Below are 16,096 nucleotides of genomic sequence, written 5' to 3'. Positions count from 1 at the left end.
TCGTCCCTCAGACGCCTGGACCTCAGTCCAATCCCACCATCACCCTCCAGCCAGCGTCTGCCTTCAGGCACAAGCGCACTGCAAGTCAGACTGAGCCAGAAGCCGACGACAATCAACCTACTTCGTCCAATACTCTTGCAGTCCCAAGAACGTTAGGCAGGAAACGCAGCCGTCTCTCAGATGATGGTGTTGACTCCCCGGCCACTCCCGCCACTCAGCTTGCGTTGTCGTTCGCAGCATCATCAATTGCAGCGTCGTCTCTCGATGTTGGTTGGCCTCAGCAGCTCCCAACTCCTACCGCAACCCCTCTAAGGCCTCCCTTTAACCTGTTGCAGAACATACTCGACAACTCAGATTTGTCTCTAGCACTCGCCATCAACCTCCCAATCAAACAGTTCATCGATCTCTATGCTATCTCTAAGCATTTCCATTGGGAAGTCAATTCCCATTTGCAGGGGTACATCAAGGCGTATATCGCTCACAACGCGCCGGATACCGCGAAGATTTTCAAATGGTCGCAGTATGCTAAGTCAACTATCTACGATCCAGCCGTGCGCCCAATTGGCATCCACCCCGCCGTACCTCTTGCTTTCCGAGACCGCAACCGCACAATTCCTGCTCTACGATGGCTCCAAAAGGTCATGCACCGCGAGCATGTCGCCAACAAAATCGTCTCGTTACTAGCATGCGAGGGGCTTCGCCTTCCGCACGGTACCACTACTATCATCAAAAAGATTTGGTTCTTGCTGGAACAGCCAACGTGCGGCCAACGTGCGGCTACTCTAAAGGATCGCAAAAGTTGGACAGACAGGGATCTTTTACTTGCCACCATACTCTTCCACAAGCTAGATCTACGGTTCACTGATCCTGAGCATGGCAAAGGCGAGCCAGCACTCCGAACTTTCCTGCTGACACAGAAGTCCCTAGACCCGATGCTGCGTGTGCTCGAGGGCTACTACAGCCGCAAAGACAAGTACACCGAATTCGTAAATCTCATTCTGGAGGCCTTCTATAACGAGGTGCGACATGCTGGCATGTTTGACGAAGATGACGAAGATGACGACAATGAAGATTCAGAGTGCGATTCAGACGAAAACCTGGACGAAATCGAGGACCGCCTCGCTTTTGACTTGATAGATGCCGACGAGGAAGCTGCTCTAGCGCTGGGTGAGGTTACAATGGAAGAGCACGAACTCGCCCAGCTAGCCCATCAAGGCCTTGAATTCGCACCTCAGACCGCCGAAGAAAATCTAGCCGCCGGCGGAGTCCGCCCAACCCAACCCCTCGGCACCAATGCACCACTCGCCATGGTCCAAACCCCAGGGCCCTTCACTGTTATGCAGCACGGCCAAGAGCTCGCCTTCCCCATCAACCAACAACCCCAAGCGGCAGGAACAGCATACGGCAACGTGAGCGTAGCCGATTTCCTCGCCATGGAAGAGGATGCAGACTTCGAATCCGACCCCGATGACGACGACGCCGACATCGCGCTCAACCCTGGGCACGCCGACCCGCAGCTACCTCAGCCAACTCAGCCAGACCCCAATACTATCCTCGACACTCACATGACCAGGTTTGGCGCCTTGGGCCGCGAACACTGGTATCGCCCCTGTCCGCCGCTTGCCTCGCCCGACACAATGATATTGTACGAGGCGTTCGCCCAGGGACTGAATCTGCAGAAGTTCATCGTCGACAGCATCCTCTGGGGTAACGCGGATCCCAGGGATGGGGGAGCGATTCCACCCATCCGACGTGCGTGGCTAGAGGGCAAGGACAACAGGAAGTACGAGGACGTAGAGGATCTGGAGGCCGATGAGACGACTCCGCCGACTCCGTTGGAGCGAATGGGCTTTAGCGAGGGAGAGGGGATGGATCTTGATGAAGAAATCGACAACAACGAAATGAGTGGGCTGGAGAATGACTACTAGACCTGAGGCGCATATGGGAAGGGAAAAGTTCAGGCGCCGATGCTTCTTTTCTTGCGGGTTATGGGAATTGAGCAAAGGACTTCGGGCGGCGGAGCTCATTCGTGACGCCTTCGATGATTTTTCCCGGGTTTGCGTTTGTGCGAGGTCTGGCAAAGGACTCGGGATTTTGTGGGTTGAGATACTGGTGTTCGGTCTGCTTTTGGGGAATAATTCTGCTGCGATGACTGAGAAATTCGTCTCTCTCACTAAAATTCTAGGCGTTAGTCAATATATATCTGTTCGACAATACCTTGGGTGCTATATTACATCTATCGATTGAGATCATGCAAGTAATGTGTCTTTGGAGATCAGAATCTAGACTAAATCCTACTGTTAAAGAGGTCTGTTAACAACCAAGGAGCCCAGTTCTATGCCTCAAGAACGTTCATATAAATGGTCTTTCATTAGAGACCTGTCGTCGTCCTCAACTCCCTTTCAATGGCCTCCATATCCGGACTACCAGCAATCCTACATAAATAGATCAGTATTGCAATATTGCAATGTTATAGGCCCTTGTATAGATGATTCACTCCGTGTATGACTTACGCTTCTACACCCTCATTGAACAAAGAATACGCGCTCTTCTCGCCCTCCTTTCTTTTGGTAGTATTGGCGAGCATCGCCCAGAAGAGACCAATGATCAGCATCAGCTGCCCGAACCCGATATACACTGCTATGACCTGCAGAACGATGTAGATACGCAATTGGGTAGAATGGTAGAAGTGACGGCCGAGGCGCGAAAAGAAAATGCGTGGACTTTTGGAGTCTCGTTCCTCGATATATTCTTCGAGATGGAGGTCCTCGCGCTTGATGTGGTAGGGCTTCTTCGGTTTTCGAGGCTTGTCCTTTGACTTTGGAGCCATGTTGATGAGCAACCAGGTAAACTAGACACTGGAGAGACAGGGTATTCTCGAGATATTGCTGCCTATTCCATGGTGATGATTGCAGCAGGGGTGGAACTCCAGGACGTTGACGTCTCATAGGGCTGAGCTCGCTTTCCTGAAACGTGTTAGAATCCCTCGAATTTCAACTCCGCAACACCGCCGCACGAAGCGCTTGAACACCCACACCTCTGGCTTCTGGATACCAGAGAGCCACCATGCATTCCGCTCTAGTGCGTGTCCAGAATGTCTTCGGCTTCTTCACCACAGTAGCTTTTGTCGTTGCGACTGTCATTGCGCTCTCCGTCGTAGTGACACCACAAGCTCCATCCGCCAGCGTGAAGCTCAAGAATGTACAAGTGTACGTACTTTCCACCCCTTTCCGTACGCAAAGACCCAGCTAACGATCTTGTAGAGTGAGAGGCCGACCCCACTACTACAGCACCAAACGTGAAGAATACGCCCACATCAAATTCGACCTCGACACAGGTACGCCCACACTCTCAAACCCCCCATAACCTCCACCATACTTACGACTTCCACCATAGACCTCACCTCTCTTTTCAGCTGGAACACCAAACAAGTCTTCCTCTACCTAACCGCCACATACCCGTCCCTAGACCCCCGCGAACCCCCCTCCCAAGCCATCATCTGGGACGCCGTGCTCCCCTCCCTCTCCGAGCCCCTCCACCACAACCAATACATCCACCCCGCGAAGAACGGCAAAGCCTCAAAGGGCAAGAAATCTCCCTACCCGCCGGGCGAAATTCACCTCGCGGCCCAGCGACCAAAGTACCAGATCACGGACATCAGCGGCAAGATCCAGAACCGGACGGATGTGGTGCTAGAGCTGGGCTGGAATGTGCAGCCGTGGGTTGGCGCACTGAGGTGGGCGAATTATGAGGATTTTGGGGTGTGGAAGGGGATGAGTGGGGGGAAGAGCGGGGTGTTTAGTTTCCCGGAGATTAAGAAGAGGAAGGAGGCGGATTTGAAGACGGAGAAGGGGGGCGAGGGGAATAGGGGGAAGCCTGCGTAGAGCATATGAAAGGGTAACGGGAGTTAGGCATGATGAGAGGCGTTCGGGTATCGAAATGTCTTGCCGAAAAGGATAGCGTTTGGCTGCTCACTCCAGCTTGTTTTTATGGTTGGAATATCAAGGATGATATCCTAGGGCTTTGTCAACCTGCCGTGGTCGACTGTGTAGTTGAAGCCGCAGCTAACATTTCCACTCCAGTACTTGTCTAAATGGCTACAATTTCTACTGTGTATGCTCCCAGCCCGTCTTCCGCTCTACACTTCTATCTATCTACCAAATCATTTCTATGTCATAAATCATCATCGCTGCATTTCTATAGCTTGCTCTTTACCTGGCCCTGCTTAGCCAGCACCTCTTCCACCTTCGCAAACTGGTAATAGTAGTCCAAGCTTCCGGGATTCAGCAGCGTACCACTCGGCTTGACAATCCTCCCAGAAACAATCTGCTTAACCGGCAACTCGACCTTCTTCAGATTGACGGTAGTCTACTCATCATTCATTAGCACATACCCCTTAATCCCCAAAGCCTTGTCAAGGACCGTAAAAAAAAAGCAACCCAACTCACCGGAATCTCAAAAGTCTCAAAAACATACTTCGGCACATGCCTCTTACTTAAACCCCTCCCAATCTCCGCCCTCACCCTCTCCACCAACCCCTCCCCAAACCTCGCCCCCTTCGCCATCAGCAAGAACAACATCACGCTCTCATCCTCATCCTGCGGCCGCCGCTGGCCCACACAAATACTATCCTGGATCTCCTCGCCAAACTTATTCTCAATCACGCTGTAGATCTCCGCAGACCCGAACCGCACCCCCGACGGATTCAGCACCCCGTCCGCGCGGCCCAGGAACGTGATCTGCTTCGTAACCGGGTGCACGACGATGAAATCCCCATGCGTCCACACATGCGCAAACCGCGCAAAATACGCAGCCTGATACGTCGCGGCGCCCTCCTTGCCCCAGAAAAACACGGGCTGGTTCGGGAAACTCGCCGTCGCCACCAGTTCCCCGGGCACGCCGTCCTCCACTTTCGCGCCGGCGACGCCCGGCCCGCCCTCGATGGTGGCGTCGTACACCTCGACCTTGGTGCCGAGCGAGGGGCCCTGGCAGCCGCCGACGTGCAGCGGCGTCAGCGGGTTCTCCATGCCGAAGCACGCGGCCAGGTCGGTGCCGCCGGAGATGTTGGCCAGGTGGACGGCGGGCGGGAAGGCGGTGGCGTAGAACCAGGCGAAGAGGGCGTCGGAGAGCACCATGCCGGTGCTGGTGACAGCGCGCAGGGCGCTGAGGTCGGTGAGAGTGCGCGGGACGATGGCGTGTTTTTGGAGCTCGTGCAGGTATTTGGGGGAGGTGCCGAGGTTGGTGACGCTAGAGGTGGTAAGTATGGAGGGGGAGGGGGAGGGGGAAGGTACCGTTGCTCGCCGACTATCTTCATGAAGGTGGTTAGGTCGGGTTGGAAGGGGGAGCCGTCGTAGAGGACTGAACGGCCGCCCCAGAGGAGGGTGAGGACGGCGCTCATGTACATGATCCAGCCGGTCTAGTTGTTGTCAGTATCCATCTCTCTTTTCTCACCATCGTGTCCCATCTCGGTCCCAACTATCCAAGAAAAGGGGTAAAAAGGTCAAACTCACAGTAGTATACTGCAACATCACCGTATCCGGCCCCGCGTCCCTATGCAACTTCCCCTCCTTCATCGCACTCACCAACACTCCGCCCGTCGAATGCACAATACACTTCGGCACCCCCGTCGTCCCCGAACTATACACAATCAAAAACGGATCCCTAAACTCCACCCTCTCACACACCAACGTCTCCACCCCTCCCGCCTTCCGCACAAACTCTCCCAACGGCACCGCCATATCCACCCCCTCCAGCCCCGCCGCCTCCTCGAATCTTGGCTGCACAACCACCGCCTCAAACTCGCTCACCTCCGCCTTCTTCAACCCAGCTACAATCTCAGCAATCTTAGGCCGCAAGTCCACCGTCTTCCCGTTATACACAGCCCAGTCATCCACAAACACAAACTTGGGCCGGATCTGCACCAGCCGGTCCAGCACCCCCTTGACGCCCATGTCCGTGCTGCTGCTGCTCCACAGCGCGCCCAGCGCCGCCGTGGCGAGGAAGCTCGTCAGTGTGTCGATCGAGTTGCTCGCGACGACGGCGACGCGGTCGCCCTTGCGGACGCCCGCGGCGCGCAGCGCGTTGGAGAGCAGGCCGACGCGGGCGCGCAACGCGCCGTAGGTGAGGGCGCAGACTTCGGTGTTGCCTTCGCGGATTTGGGTCAGGGCGGGCTTGGAGTCTTCCTTGTGGAGGGTCGTGAGGGTGGAAGGGGAGCCGGGGGAGCGGGTGTAGAGGAGGTTTTCGGTGAAGTTGAGGCGCGTGCCCGAGAACCAGCGGGGGAGGGCGTCCATGGGGATGGTGGTGTCGACGGGCTGGTGGGGTGTGGTTAGGGAGGGCATGTATAGGGATGAGTCGGGAAAAGGAGGCAGAATAGGGGGGTTGGACGCCTGGGTTGAGTCTTTTTTTGGGAGAGAGATGCGCAGTGGTATAGATGAGAAGGAGGGAAGAGAGGGTTAGACATGGCTCAAGAATAGAGAGAAAATGCCCTCGTAGTAAGCCATTTGCCAAACTTTCAATGAACTTGAAAAAAGACAAACGGGGGGGCGGAGGGGCTTCGCATGAAGAATGAAACCAGCATCAACAAAAACCCACCTTATCAAAACTCCCCTCATGCACCAGCTCAATCTCATCCCATAACTCCTGCCAGAACTCGTTCCGTCTCTCCCCCACAGACCACTCATACAGATCCTGGAATGTCTATCAAGATATTAGCACTCCACTCCCAAGAGCCTTAAGCTTCAACTTCACTCCACGTCCTCAAACTTCAGCCGATATCCTCCGTCGCCTTACAATACAGAGCGAAGATCAACCTGGCGATGCTTTCTGAGCAGAATAGATATAGAGTTGCTTACCTCCATACTTAACCCCCATTTCCGATTCGCCTTCTGCATGAACTTGTACATGCGCGTGCTCTGCGGGTCTGGATGCTCCCACAGCTTCTGCAGCACTGGTAGTTCTACAGCCATCTTGAGACGTATCGTGAGAGAAGCTTGATAGTAATGAAGCTGGTTAAAAAAAAAACTCGAGACAAACGACAAAAACCCCAATATGCCTCGAAAGAGACAAAAATTGTAATTTACCTACCCCAATCGCTCCAAAAAATCGCCGAGGCAAGTCTGGCCCCTCCTTGGGACCCCTCCCCTTCCGATACCGCAAAAGCACCGACCATTAACCCCCGGCTCCCTCTGGCTCCTCGGCTGCTGTTTCGCAAGCTGTTTGCGGGGAAGCGACCGTCGGCAAAAAGTGGGTACGACGAGTCACGCTAGAGGGCTTTAGCATTTCGAGACCCCGGGTCTATGCCTCTTTTGGGGTAGTGAAAGATGATTGGTGCAAGCCGTGGTGCAAAGGTGGACGGACGGTGTTGGAAGGATTTGATATCTTTTGGGGGCTTGGGCTTGAAATAGTAACATAGTGTACAGTACCATTGTCCTGGAATATCAGGAGCCTCGCGGAGATTGAGGGTTGGACCAGCGACCAGGTGCAGCGCATTGTGCTTGAAATCGCTTCTGCAAGGACCCGATGGAGCGAAGACGGGGACGGGTGGGATTAAGACGGGTGAACTAAGTTTGGAGGGGTCTTAGGAGGAGCGTTATAGGAAGGGATGGAGGCTAAAATGGAAATCATATAGGTTGGGAAGTAGATAGCGATAACGACGTCGAAGTTCACGATTCACGACTCTACGTGGTGTCAAGTTTTGCGCGCATAGAATAGCTAATAATGATAGGATTCTTGATGTCTATCTATGGCCGTAAATTTTGAACAGCTCCGTCGTCTCGTCTTTTCCCATCTGTCTTTTGAAATAGTCGTCAAGACGTTGTATATACAAACGTTCAAGTGTGAAGGTAGAAAAATGCTGGAAGAATAGAATTCCATGCTAAGAAGAACAACATTAACCCCAAGGGTATCTACCGCACCAAACGCCGCAAACTCCAAACCATGCTGTATATGCACCACGATGGAAGAATGTCCACCCTACTTCAAATGTGTCAATTTCTCAAAATCCATCAAGCTCCTCCTCTTCTTAAGCCGCCTTGCGGGCATCTTGTCGCTGGCTGAGCTGATGGATTCCCTGTCGCTATCTGGGCATGGCGGTAGTGCAAGTGGTGGCGCCCGCTCATTCGCTCCCCTCGGTACTAGCTTCATCTTCAATTGCCTCACTCGCTCTTCTCGCGCCCTTTCCCGTTCTTCCTCAACCTCTAGCTCCCGCGTTGATGGCGGCAGTTCGAACACGGGCTCACGCTCGTTAGCGCCTCGGGCTACTAGCTTCATGCCTTTCTTCGGGCTGACAATTGGGGCCTTGGGACCTGCGGAGACGGGCGTCATGGGTGTTATTGGTGTCCTAGGTGTGACCGGGCTCTCTCCTATAATGCCCCACCCGCCACTCACACGCACGCGGTCTCTAGGCTCGGCCTTTTTATACGTGGGGAGTACGGCATGCTTTGCGAGCGAAAGTCCGCGTGAAAGGGATCGAAGACGCTTGTGGGGAGCGTTCTTGATGATGGGAGACGCTGCACAGGTCGAGTCTGTAGCGAATGGGTCCGAGTTCAGGAATGAGGGCGTTTGTGGTGTGTATGGGGAAGTGGTTGAAGGAGATGATATAGAAGGATGAGAGGCGAGCGTAGTGGGGATTTGGACTGAGCCGCGAGAGGCTTGCGAGAATTGTGACGAGGTGGCTCGGGCAGTTTTGGGCCGATGTAGACTACCAACAGAAGAGGGCATGCTGCTACGGGGAGATGGGGGCGAGGTCGATATGCGGAGGGCGCTCAGCTCGGGTGTGAAGCTTTTCCTCGGCGGTGGTCCAGCAGCAGGGTTGTAGAGGGTTTTACTCGGCGTGCCAGCTGAAAGCGAGAATCGTGGTGTTTGGTCCGCTAGATTTGCCTTGAATACGGCTGATAGGTCGACAAGGGAGGCCGAACGGCCCGAACGCTGCCTCACAGGTGGAGAAAGGGTCGTCATGTTAACAATCTTCGGACGACCTGCAGACACATACGACACCACAACGGCCATGTCGCAGGCCTTGGCCTTGTGGGAGCCAGGCATTGCTACTGTCTTTGCCGACACATAGTCACCACCCTCAATTGCAACATCATCATCTTCATCATAAGAGTCTTCCATGGGCGAGAGGTCCTCTTCTGACGACAAGTAGCGGTCCTGGTAGAAGCTCTCGGGTCGATCCGATTCGTCGGGGCTTTGGGCAGCAGCGGTAGGCGGTATTCTCACAGCTTCAGTGTCGTACAGGTCCGGGGAAGTTGCAGCACTGTCGGAACGATCTGGACGGGCGGCGGCTTTCTCAAAGGTCCATTGCTGGAGCTGGGCCGGAACTTGAACGTCGACCATGGCTGCGGGAATGCGAGAAGGAGAGAATGGCTAGGCGCGGGTCGAGAATTGGGGGAAGCAGCGGTAGTTATGCGGGTGATGGCTTTGGGGCTGCAGACATGAAACAAGAGGCACTGCGCGGGCGGCTTGCTTTGGCCAGCTGTGGTGGCTGAAAGAGAGCGACGACACGGTGCAACGGTGAAAGAAAGGGAGACAGATGCAAAGAGACAAAGGCCCTTGGGCGCAGACTGGGAGGCAACGAGGAGCGCGCAGGAGCCCAGTGCGTGCAGAGCAATATCCGACGCGGTCCAAAATATACAAAGGTATTATGGGCAAACGAGTATGCTCGAGCTTGGCAGAGGGATGGCCGGGGGGGCAGAGGGATGCCCGGGGGGCCAGCGGTTTCAAGTACAACGGGCTGGCTCAGTGTGGGCCCTTGGGCCCTCGAGACGGCTTTGACGCGCAGTCCGTAGCGGGCAGGCGGGGGCCACTATACAGGAAGGCGGCCATGGGCATCACGCCGCGAAAGGAAGATGCACACGAACCTTGCCGTCCGGGGTCCTGGGAGGGCGTGGACGGGGCAGGGTGTGCGGGCAGCGCGCGGGATTGGCGGTTGCTGAGAAGTTCGCACGCTCGCACGCCTGCACGCTGCTCAGCATCGGCGGCGGGGCTGGCCGCGCGGTGGAAGCGACGTGCCGTTCGCGGGCTCTTTCGAGCGGAGCGTGGCGGCAGCGATGCGGTGAAGCAGAGGACCGACGACGGCCCCCGATTGGCATCGCGACGACGCCCAGGGGCAGAGGCACAGTGCAGGCTAACGGCGATACGAGGGGCCAATCCGAGAGCTCTCTGGCGTGGCTTCTGGCCCGTTTTCTCCAGCGGCCAAACGGCCTCCAAGCAGCTAGCCACACCGTGCCGCCAGCGATATGGCTGCGTTTCACCTCTATCATAACTCCCGTCCCTAGTCAGTCTCCCGCAGGCCCAGCATCGAGACCCTTTGCCCAGCAGTTGCAGCTATTCTTGCCCTCGGGTCCAGCAACACCAGCCCTCGGAGCCGGGTCGTCAGCGAGCCTGCTACCGGCGCACAAACTGCTGTGTCTCTGTCATCAGAAGTCGTGCTGCGGCCCGACTCACCACCTCACCACTGCTGCGGCCTCGACGAGTGCCTTGCGCCATACGCACATGGCACACTTGCGTCTTGCGTCTTGCGTCTTGCGTCTTGCGCCTCCAGAGACGCACTGTCTCAGCACAGTCAGGCTCGCTTCCCACAGCAGCACATTGCCGTTGCCGCTCCCGGGATAGCCTCATTTCAGGCACGACTCGCACCGAGGACGCCGCCCCGCTCGTGCTCAGGCATCCAAACGTGCGAGCTCGCTTTGCCATGCATGACAGTGCGCCGCCAGTTTCAATCTGGTGTAGAAGATCCTCCTGAACATCTGAATATCACACTTCACAGTACTATGTGCAGCAGCACAGCAGCATTCCATCCTCCTGCAGAACCCCAGTCTCAGCTGCTGCCGTGACGTCTGTGTCACCTTCGCACGCACCCGCAGGCGGTACACGCAAACCGAACAGGTGCCACAGGGCGTAGGCTGCTTCGTTAATAATTCCCGATGACGCTCCTTCACCACCAGCTCCTCTCCCAAATCCCGACGCCGCGTCCTTCTGTACTCGGTGCCCATCGACATACCTCGCCGGGTTACCTCGTCCTCGTCAGATCCGTCCTCACCCACCGTGGCCTTCATTTACTCGGCCCTCCTGTACTACCGAGTCCCCGGTGCTGATCCAGCATCATCCTCACGACCTTTGCCGTGTTAAGGCCTCCAGTAACAGAGAAGGCACTCCGAGACGATGATGCTCCGTCTTCCCACTGTGCCACCATCGCCACTCGATCGCCAACTCCGTAAGTGGTGATCCATGATGCAATCTGATCCAAGACTCCACTCCCACCAGACTACCACGGCATCCCCACTTACGATGCCTGCACCAACAGAACAGCCTCGTCATCGTCATGTGGGCTCGTGATGCTCAAGCTTGTGATGCTTCATTTCTCCAACGGCGTCAAAAGCCCCCTTGTATTCTGTTGGATCCTTCTCATGCTCCATTCGAACTCTCAATCCTCCAGGTCGATGAGGAGCATTTCTTTACTGTTTTAGTACTTAGTATATGCATTATACCATCTGGCTCGGGAGTCTTCTCCTATCTCTTCAAATGCACCTTTTACTCAACGGGATGAAATGCCTATCATTAGTACTCGCTGCCTTGCCTTGCGAGCGAAGGAATCTCCCATTCCGTCTCGTTCGGTCACCGAATCCTGTCTTCTCAGATTTGGGATTCCCCAAACCATTCGAGTTGCGCGTGACGCACCGCACCACCAACCTTGATACGGTCGTACCTCATTCCTGCAGGAGCATTGTTCCCCACATACATCCTCGCGCTGTCCCGATACAGACTATCTACAGGAATCCGATCTCCACTCAAATCCTACGTACTCCCATTACGTCCATCTACAGACGCTAACATCGTATTGCGTACATGCCGAATGTATACAAAGACGACACTACATGGTTCCTAAAGTGGGTTCTCCTCTCCCAAGTCACGAATTCCGCCTATCTAGATAGGACCGTCCACATCATGAAACACCCCACAGGGGTGAAATGTACAGAACTAGCCCATGTGAGCAAACCCTATCTGAAAAAGAATGCTCATTCCCAGCAGGCCCAGCCAGCTCGTTCCCAGAACAGATCTCCCGTCCAAGTACGTATTCATGTGCATACCACCTAGCTAATAGGGTATTTACTTGCGTGATCGCAGCTATGTACTAGGGCGATCCATCTGGATGAGATGAGGGTCCAGCAAAGATGGTACCGATCGGCCGGCCCGCCGGTAGGAGGAACAAGACTCCTTGTAGGCTGATTTCGGCGCCTTTGGCAACCGCTGTTGCCGCTGTAGGATTTCTCACGTTTTCGCGCTACTGCGAATTGTGTTGGAGGCTTGGAACCCAGTTATCACGTTCGCCATGAGCATTCGCATCGTATTCTCAGCAAAGATGCGCGCGTTCAGCATGTTGTTTGGAAGGAGGTCACGAAGCCGGTAGACGCCATTCGCGGTCGTCCAGGTCTTGTCTTAGTGTTCGTTCTGCCCATAAACGACTATGGTACTGCAGAAGGCCAGGTTCTGTGTTATAGCGCACGGGATCTAGCATACTCAACCAGAGGACTGTCTCCGTCTTGCCGCCAACCTTGACACCTTTTGGGCATATCTCAAGTGAAGGCTCTGCTGTATTCGAAAGACCGCCGACCTGCTATTGTGTCCAGCCTGGTGAAAGCAAAGCAGTAGACGAAGGTGGCTACGATGTCCTTGCGATGACCTCCAATCGGGATAAAACGCTGCTAAGGAGGTGTTGCCGCAGCTTAGAAGGAGCTTTCTCCGCTCTCGGCCAATGAGTGTTGCTGTGAAGAAAAAGGTCGTACTTCGTTGTGATGGCTAGCTGATAGTGTAAGCAGTTCTGTTGTGCTGCTCTCCTTTAGCCCCCCTGCACTGTGGCTGCCAATCATAGCCAAAGCTCTGCGAGCACTTGGTGGGGCGGACCTACGTGCGTTCATATAGGATGCATGAGCCCGTCCGCACTTCTGCCTCAGAATCTCAGCCTTCCAAGTCTCGACCTCAGCATTTTATCAGCTTTTGCTCGCCCAGTATTCTTTCCACACTTGAATCAATAGGAGTGGAAATGCCAGCATCTAAACCTAGTGGGAATGCGGAACTATTGAAAGATATTAGCGTAGATAAAAACATCGTAGCCCTTAAAGCTCACTCACTACCCCAGAAGCTTGTCTTACAGGCGCTGACAGATGTGAGATTTCCCAACGGACTGTCGCATTATATCCACAGAGCCACATGGGGAGAGCCAATGGGCATCGCCTTTACGAGTAGATGTTCAGCTTGAAGATGGCGCTACGAAGACGTACTTCTTCAAGGTCTGTACTATACCACTTGACTGCTTCTGGTAGATATGACTCATGGATTTTTCAATCCGGACCCGGAGATATACAAGAAGGAAAAGCCCTACGTGTGCCTCGTTCCTCTTACGAATGCGCCACCAGGCTTCCAACAATCTAATGTAGAGTATCATAACAAAGACGTCAATGTCTGTGATATTCGTCGATCCGAAGAGACGTTCAAACTTGACGTCCATGGTTTCCAACTGGTGAAACACCGACCCGCGTACGACGCATGGCATGATGGTATTCGCGTCATAAGGGAATACTATCCTCATATAGTTGATCTCTTGAAGAGTCAACTGGGAGCTCAGCGTGTTCATATCTACGACCACACAGTAATTTCGCCGATACACCCTTCTCAGTCCAAGGTCTACTGGCTGACTCATTGCAGACTCGACTCGGGGACCGCTTTGATACTCCTCGGAGAAATAGAAACGTGCAAGGAGCTCCCAGCATCTCAGCACATGCTGGCAAGTACGAACTTGAGGTGCGTTTCCGACAAGTTCTGATGAGTATCGTCAGATCATACGCTAGATTCCCCAATCCACCAGGTCAAGGAAGATCTGCCTGGAGAATCAGATGCACTCCTACGAGGTCACTTTCAGATTGTCAAGCATGTATCTGGTCTTAGCTCATCGTTCCTTGTACATTAAACGAAGTCCCATAGTGTACGGCATCCCATCGTAGAGCCAATAGAGCAGCACCCACTTGCACTGTGCGATTACCGAACTTCAAAACTGGATGGCCACCCTTCGGATCTTGTGAATCCTCACTTCGACTCAGAGAATCTACAAGTAGCGTACTCAAGCCTTCAGAAGTGGTACTTCATCAATCGCCAGACTATTGATGAAGCCTGGATGATAAAGATGGCAGATTCTGAGGCGTCTAAGGATCCCAGAATCTCAGAGTGTAAGAACTTAGCAGATAGTATAGCGTCGTTTTACTAACAACTGTTCAAGTTGCACCGCATACATCTTTTGTTGTACCATGGGCTCGCAAGGACTGCGCTCCGAGAGAGAGCATTGAATTTCGTGCTTATGTCTTCTACGGCGGAGCTGAATAACCATGGAATAGGCTTCATTTTGGAGCTTGACGCAGACCATCTGTGTTCACAGGCTTCTACATTTAGACTCAGTCTTGATGTAGACGGCATTTTATGTCTTTGATGATGTTTTTGATTGCGCTATCCTATCTCACTCTCCAGCATTGCTGTCGATGTACTGTACTGAGAGTCTAGAACAGGACTTACTGGTGGGCGAATTTTCGCTAAGATTCTATCGAATCTGAATGAGTACATTGCTTTTGCAATCTATTCCCTCACTAGGATACCTGTGACCATACAAGTTAGTTCCCGGCCCATTTGCATGCGGGATACCCAAGTTGAACTGCGTCTGCTGACCGGACTCTCCCTGTGCCCCGTCACTTGGCTCCTTATCTATGCATATCGTGCGGGGAGAGTAAACGCCCCTCGGCATCTCGGTTGGTTATGGATGTATGCTGATGAGGCTTTGGCGTGAGGGCTATAAAGCACACTGGATCACACCTGTCTCCACTTGCGAGGAAATTGCAAGCCTTGAAACAACCAGAATCTCAATAGTTCAGAAAACATCAACTCGCATAATGTCGTACGTAACATCACTTTAACGTGGACCAAACCCAAGGAGAACGCTAAGAAGAAGCAACTGGAGTGATCGCACCCAACCGTGGAAGGCGTGGCTTGACAAGGAGAAGGAAGAGAAGGAAAAGAATCCGGAGGCAGCAAGCAAAAAGCCATGCCTGACATGGGAGCCTACTCCCGAAGACCCAAGCCTCAAGCCATGGCTTGCCTGGAACCCAAATATCGACAATGGAGATGTTGATCCGAACAAGAAGATCATCAAGACACATGTTATGGGAGGGTGCTCCACGCAAGTCGAAATTAAGCATTCTTTCGGATAATCTCAACGCTGACTACTTGTCTTAACCCACACAGCCCATCTAAGAAACTTGGCTAAAGTAGGACAAGGGAGTCGGGCACCAGAAGGGGATGCTGTCAAGGGTTGAGGGCAACTTCCATAAATTAGGCTGATTGAGAAATCCACTTCGTTTACGACATCTTACTGCATTGCATTCTACGAACGTCTAGTTTCGTCGTATAACGTGTCAGGTTAATTAACCCTTGATTCGGACATAACTGAAAACAACACTCGGTGGCCAACAGATACCCACCGTAAAGCTCTGCAACTACACTAATTCTCATCTATCGCAAATTTCTAAGGAGCGATGATGAAATTTCTCTTTTTGAATGCGCCTGGGCTGCGCCTGCCCGGGTGCAGATGCTGGTGCGGGTACAGAATCGGAAAGATGAGCAGGTTTGGCTACTTGTAGACTTGAAGACTTCGAGTTTCTGAAGTTGCCAAAGTGGGATTAGCTAGCCGTGGTCAGTCGCATGTCTTGAATGCTCGGCAATCTTTTCTACACAGCAAAGACTACCGAGCAGAAATGAGCTGCCCGCCATATGGTCAAAAATGTCTGGCAACGCAACATACTCGGGATCGTGAGCGCTCTAGGCTTTCGGGTGTGGTGACTCTCGACGCGGGCGCGGACCGTGGGTAGATTAGACGGGACGAAGTTTATTGCCGTTTAGGTGGTATGCTGGTGGTGTTCATGTTTGTTGAAAGCAATGGGTGCTATCGAACGCGCGCAGTGGTCGTTTGTTATAAAGTGGTGGATGATGTGGAAGGCGTGGAAAGGAAAACCGTACCACTACCAACCGTATTGGAAGCCTACTTAACACAGCTACA

The 16,096-nt window shown here is 53.6% G+C and overlaps 9 protein-coding genes across 9 annotated transcripts; 6 read left to right on the top strand and 3 right to left on the bottom strand.

Annotated features, from left to right (window-relative positions):
* Positions 1-287: 287 nt before the first annotated feature.
* BDZ99DRAFT_364762 (uncharacterized protein) lies at positions 288-1,751 on the top strand (the record flags this gene model as incomplete). The annotated part of the gene is made up of 2 exons (XM_033714730.1): positions 288-1,078; positions 1,574-1,751. Coding segments are annotated over 2 exons (969 nt in total), but the record flags the coding sequence as incomplete, so codon positions are not given.
* A 635-nt stretch (positions 1,752-2,386) lies between these two features.
* BDZ99DRAFT_338722 (uncharacterized protein) lies at positions 2,387-2,821 on the bottom strand (the record flags this gene model as incomplete). The annotated part of the gene is made up of 2 exons (XM_033714334.1): positions 2,387-2,435; positions 2,514-2,821. Coding segments are annotated over 2 exons (357 nt in total), but the record flags the coding sequence as incomplete, so codon positions are not given.
* A 59-nt stretch (positions 2,822-2,880) lies between these two features.
* On the top strand, positions 2,881-4,182 carry BDZ99DRAFT_456082 (signal peptidase 22 kDa subunit). The gene is made up of 3 exons (XM_033718463.1): positions 2,881-3,209; positions 3,264-3,337; positions 3,397-4,182. Exons 1-3 carry the CDS (start codon positions 3,067-3,069, stop codon positions 3,882-3,884), a joined length of 705 nt encoding a protein of 234 aa, XP_033568547.1. The 5' UTR covers positions 2,881-3,066; the 3' UTR covers positions 3,885-4,182.
* On the bottom strand, positions 4,107-6,965 carry BDZ99DRAFT_483613 (acetoacetate-CoA ligase; the record flags this gene model as incomplete). Its single annotated transcript, XM_033722584.1, has 7 exons — positions 4,107-4,154; positions 4,216-4,368; positions 4,449-5,247; positions 5,292-5,416; positions 5,511-6,311; positions 6,592-6,696; positions 6,852-6,965. The coding sequence occupies 7 exons, from the start codon at positions 6,963-6,965 to the stop codon at positions 4,107-4,109; spliced, it is 2,145 nt and encodes a 714-aa protein (XP_033568546.1).
* Positions 6,966-7,698: 733 nt separating this feature from the next.
* BDZ99DRAFT_469576 (uncharacterized protein) lies at positions 7,699-9,630 on the bottom strand. The gene has a single exon (XM_033721531.1). It carries the CDS (start codon positions 9,334-9,336, stop codon positions 7,972-7,974), a length of 1,365 nt encoding a protein of 454 aa, XP_033568545.1. The 5' UTR covers positions 9,337-9,630; the 3' UTR covers positions 7,699-7,971.
* BDZ99DRAFT_553062 (uncharacterized protein) lies at positions 9,533-11,267 on the top strand (the record flags this gene model as incomplete). Its single annotated transcript, XM_033727077.1, has 3 exons — positions 9,533-9,900; positions 9,972-10,276; positions 10,318-11,267. The coding sequence occupies 3 exons, from the start codon at positions 9,533-9,535 to the stop codon at positions 10,833-10,835; spliced, it is 1,191 nt and encodes a 396-aa protein (XP_033568544.1). The 3' UTR covers positions 10,836-11,267.
* A 46-nt stretch (positions 11,268-11,313) lies between these two features.
* On the top strand, positions 11,314-12,074 carry BDZ99DRAFT_219549 (uncharacterized protein). Its single transcript, XM_033713423.1, has 2 exons — positions 11,314-11,888; positions 12,031-12,074. The coding sequence occupies exon 1, from the start codon at positions 11,479-11,481 to the stop codon at positions 11,830-11,832; it is 354 nt and encodes a 117-aa protein (XP_033568543.1). The 5' UTR covers positions 11,314-11,478; the 3' UTR covers positions 11,833-11,888; positions 12,031-12,074.
* A 1,250-nt stretch (positions 12,075-13,324) lies between these two features.
* On the top strand, positions 13,325-14,376 carry BDZ99DRAFT_403092 (uncharacterized protein; the record flags this gene model as incomplete). The annotated part of the gene is made up of 5 exons (XM_033716323.1): positions 13,325-13,674; positions 13,746-13,804; positions 13,836-13,921; positions 13,973-14,196; positions 14,247-14,376. 5 exons carry the CDS (start codon positions 13,325-13,327, stop codon positions 14,374-14,376), a joined length of 849 nt encoding a protein of 282 aa, XP_033568542.1.
* A 477-nt stretch (positions 14,377-14,853) lies between these two features.
* Positions 14,854-15,347, top strand: BDZ99DRAFT_219482 (uncharacterized protein). Its single transcript, XM_033713422.1, has 3 exons — positions 14,854-14,938; positions 15,002-15,220; positions 15,286-15,347. The coding sequence occupies exons 1-3, from the start codon at positions 14,934-14,936 to the stop codon at positions 15,305-15,307; spliced, it is 246 nt and encodes an 81-aa protein (XP_033568541.1). The 5' UTR covers positions 14,854-14,933; the 3' UTR covers positions 15,308-15,347.
* The last annotated feature ends 749 nt before the right edge of the window (positions 15,348-16,096 follow it).

The sequence above is a fragment of the Mytilinidion resinicola genome (assembly GCF_010093595.1).
Source record: "Mytilinidion resinicola strain CBS 304.34 unplaced genomic scaffold BDZ99scaffold_38, whole genome shotgun sequence".
NCBI classification, from domain to species: Eukaryota; Fungi; Ascomycota; class Dothideomycetes; order Mytilinidiales; family Mytilinidiaceae; genus Mytilinidion; species Mytilinidion resinicola.
This window is presented reverse-complemented; position numbering and strand designations above follow the sequence as displayed.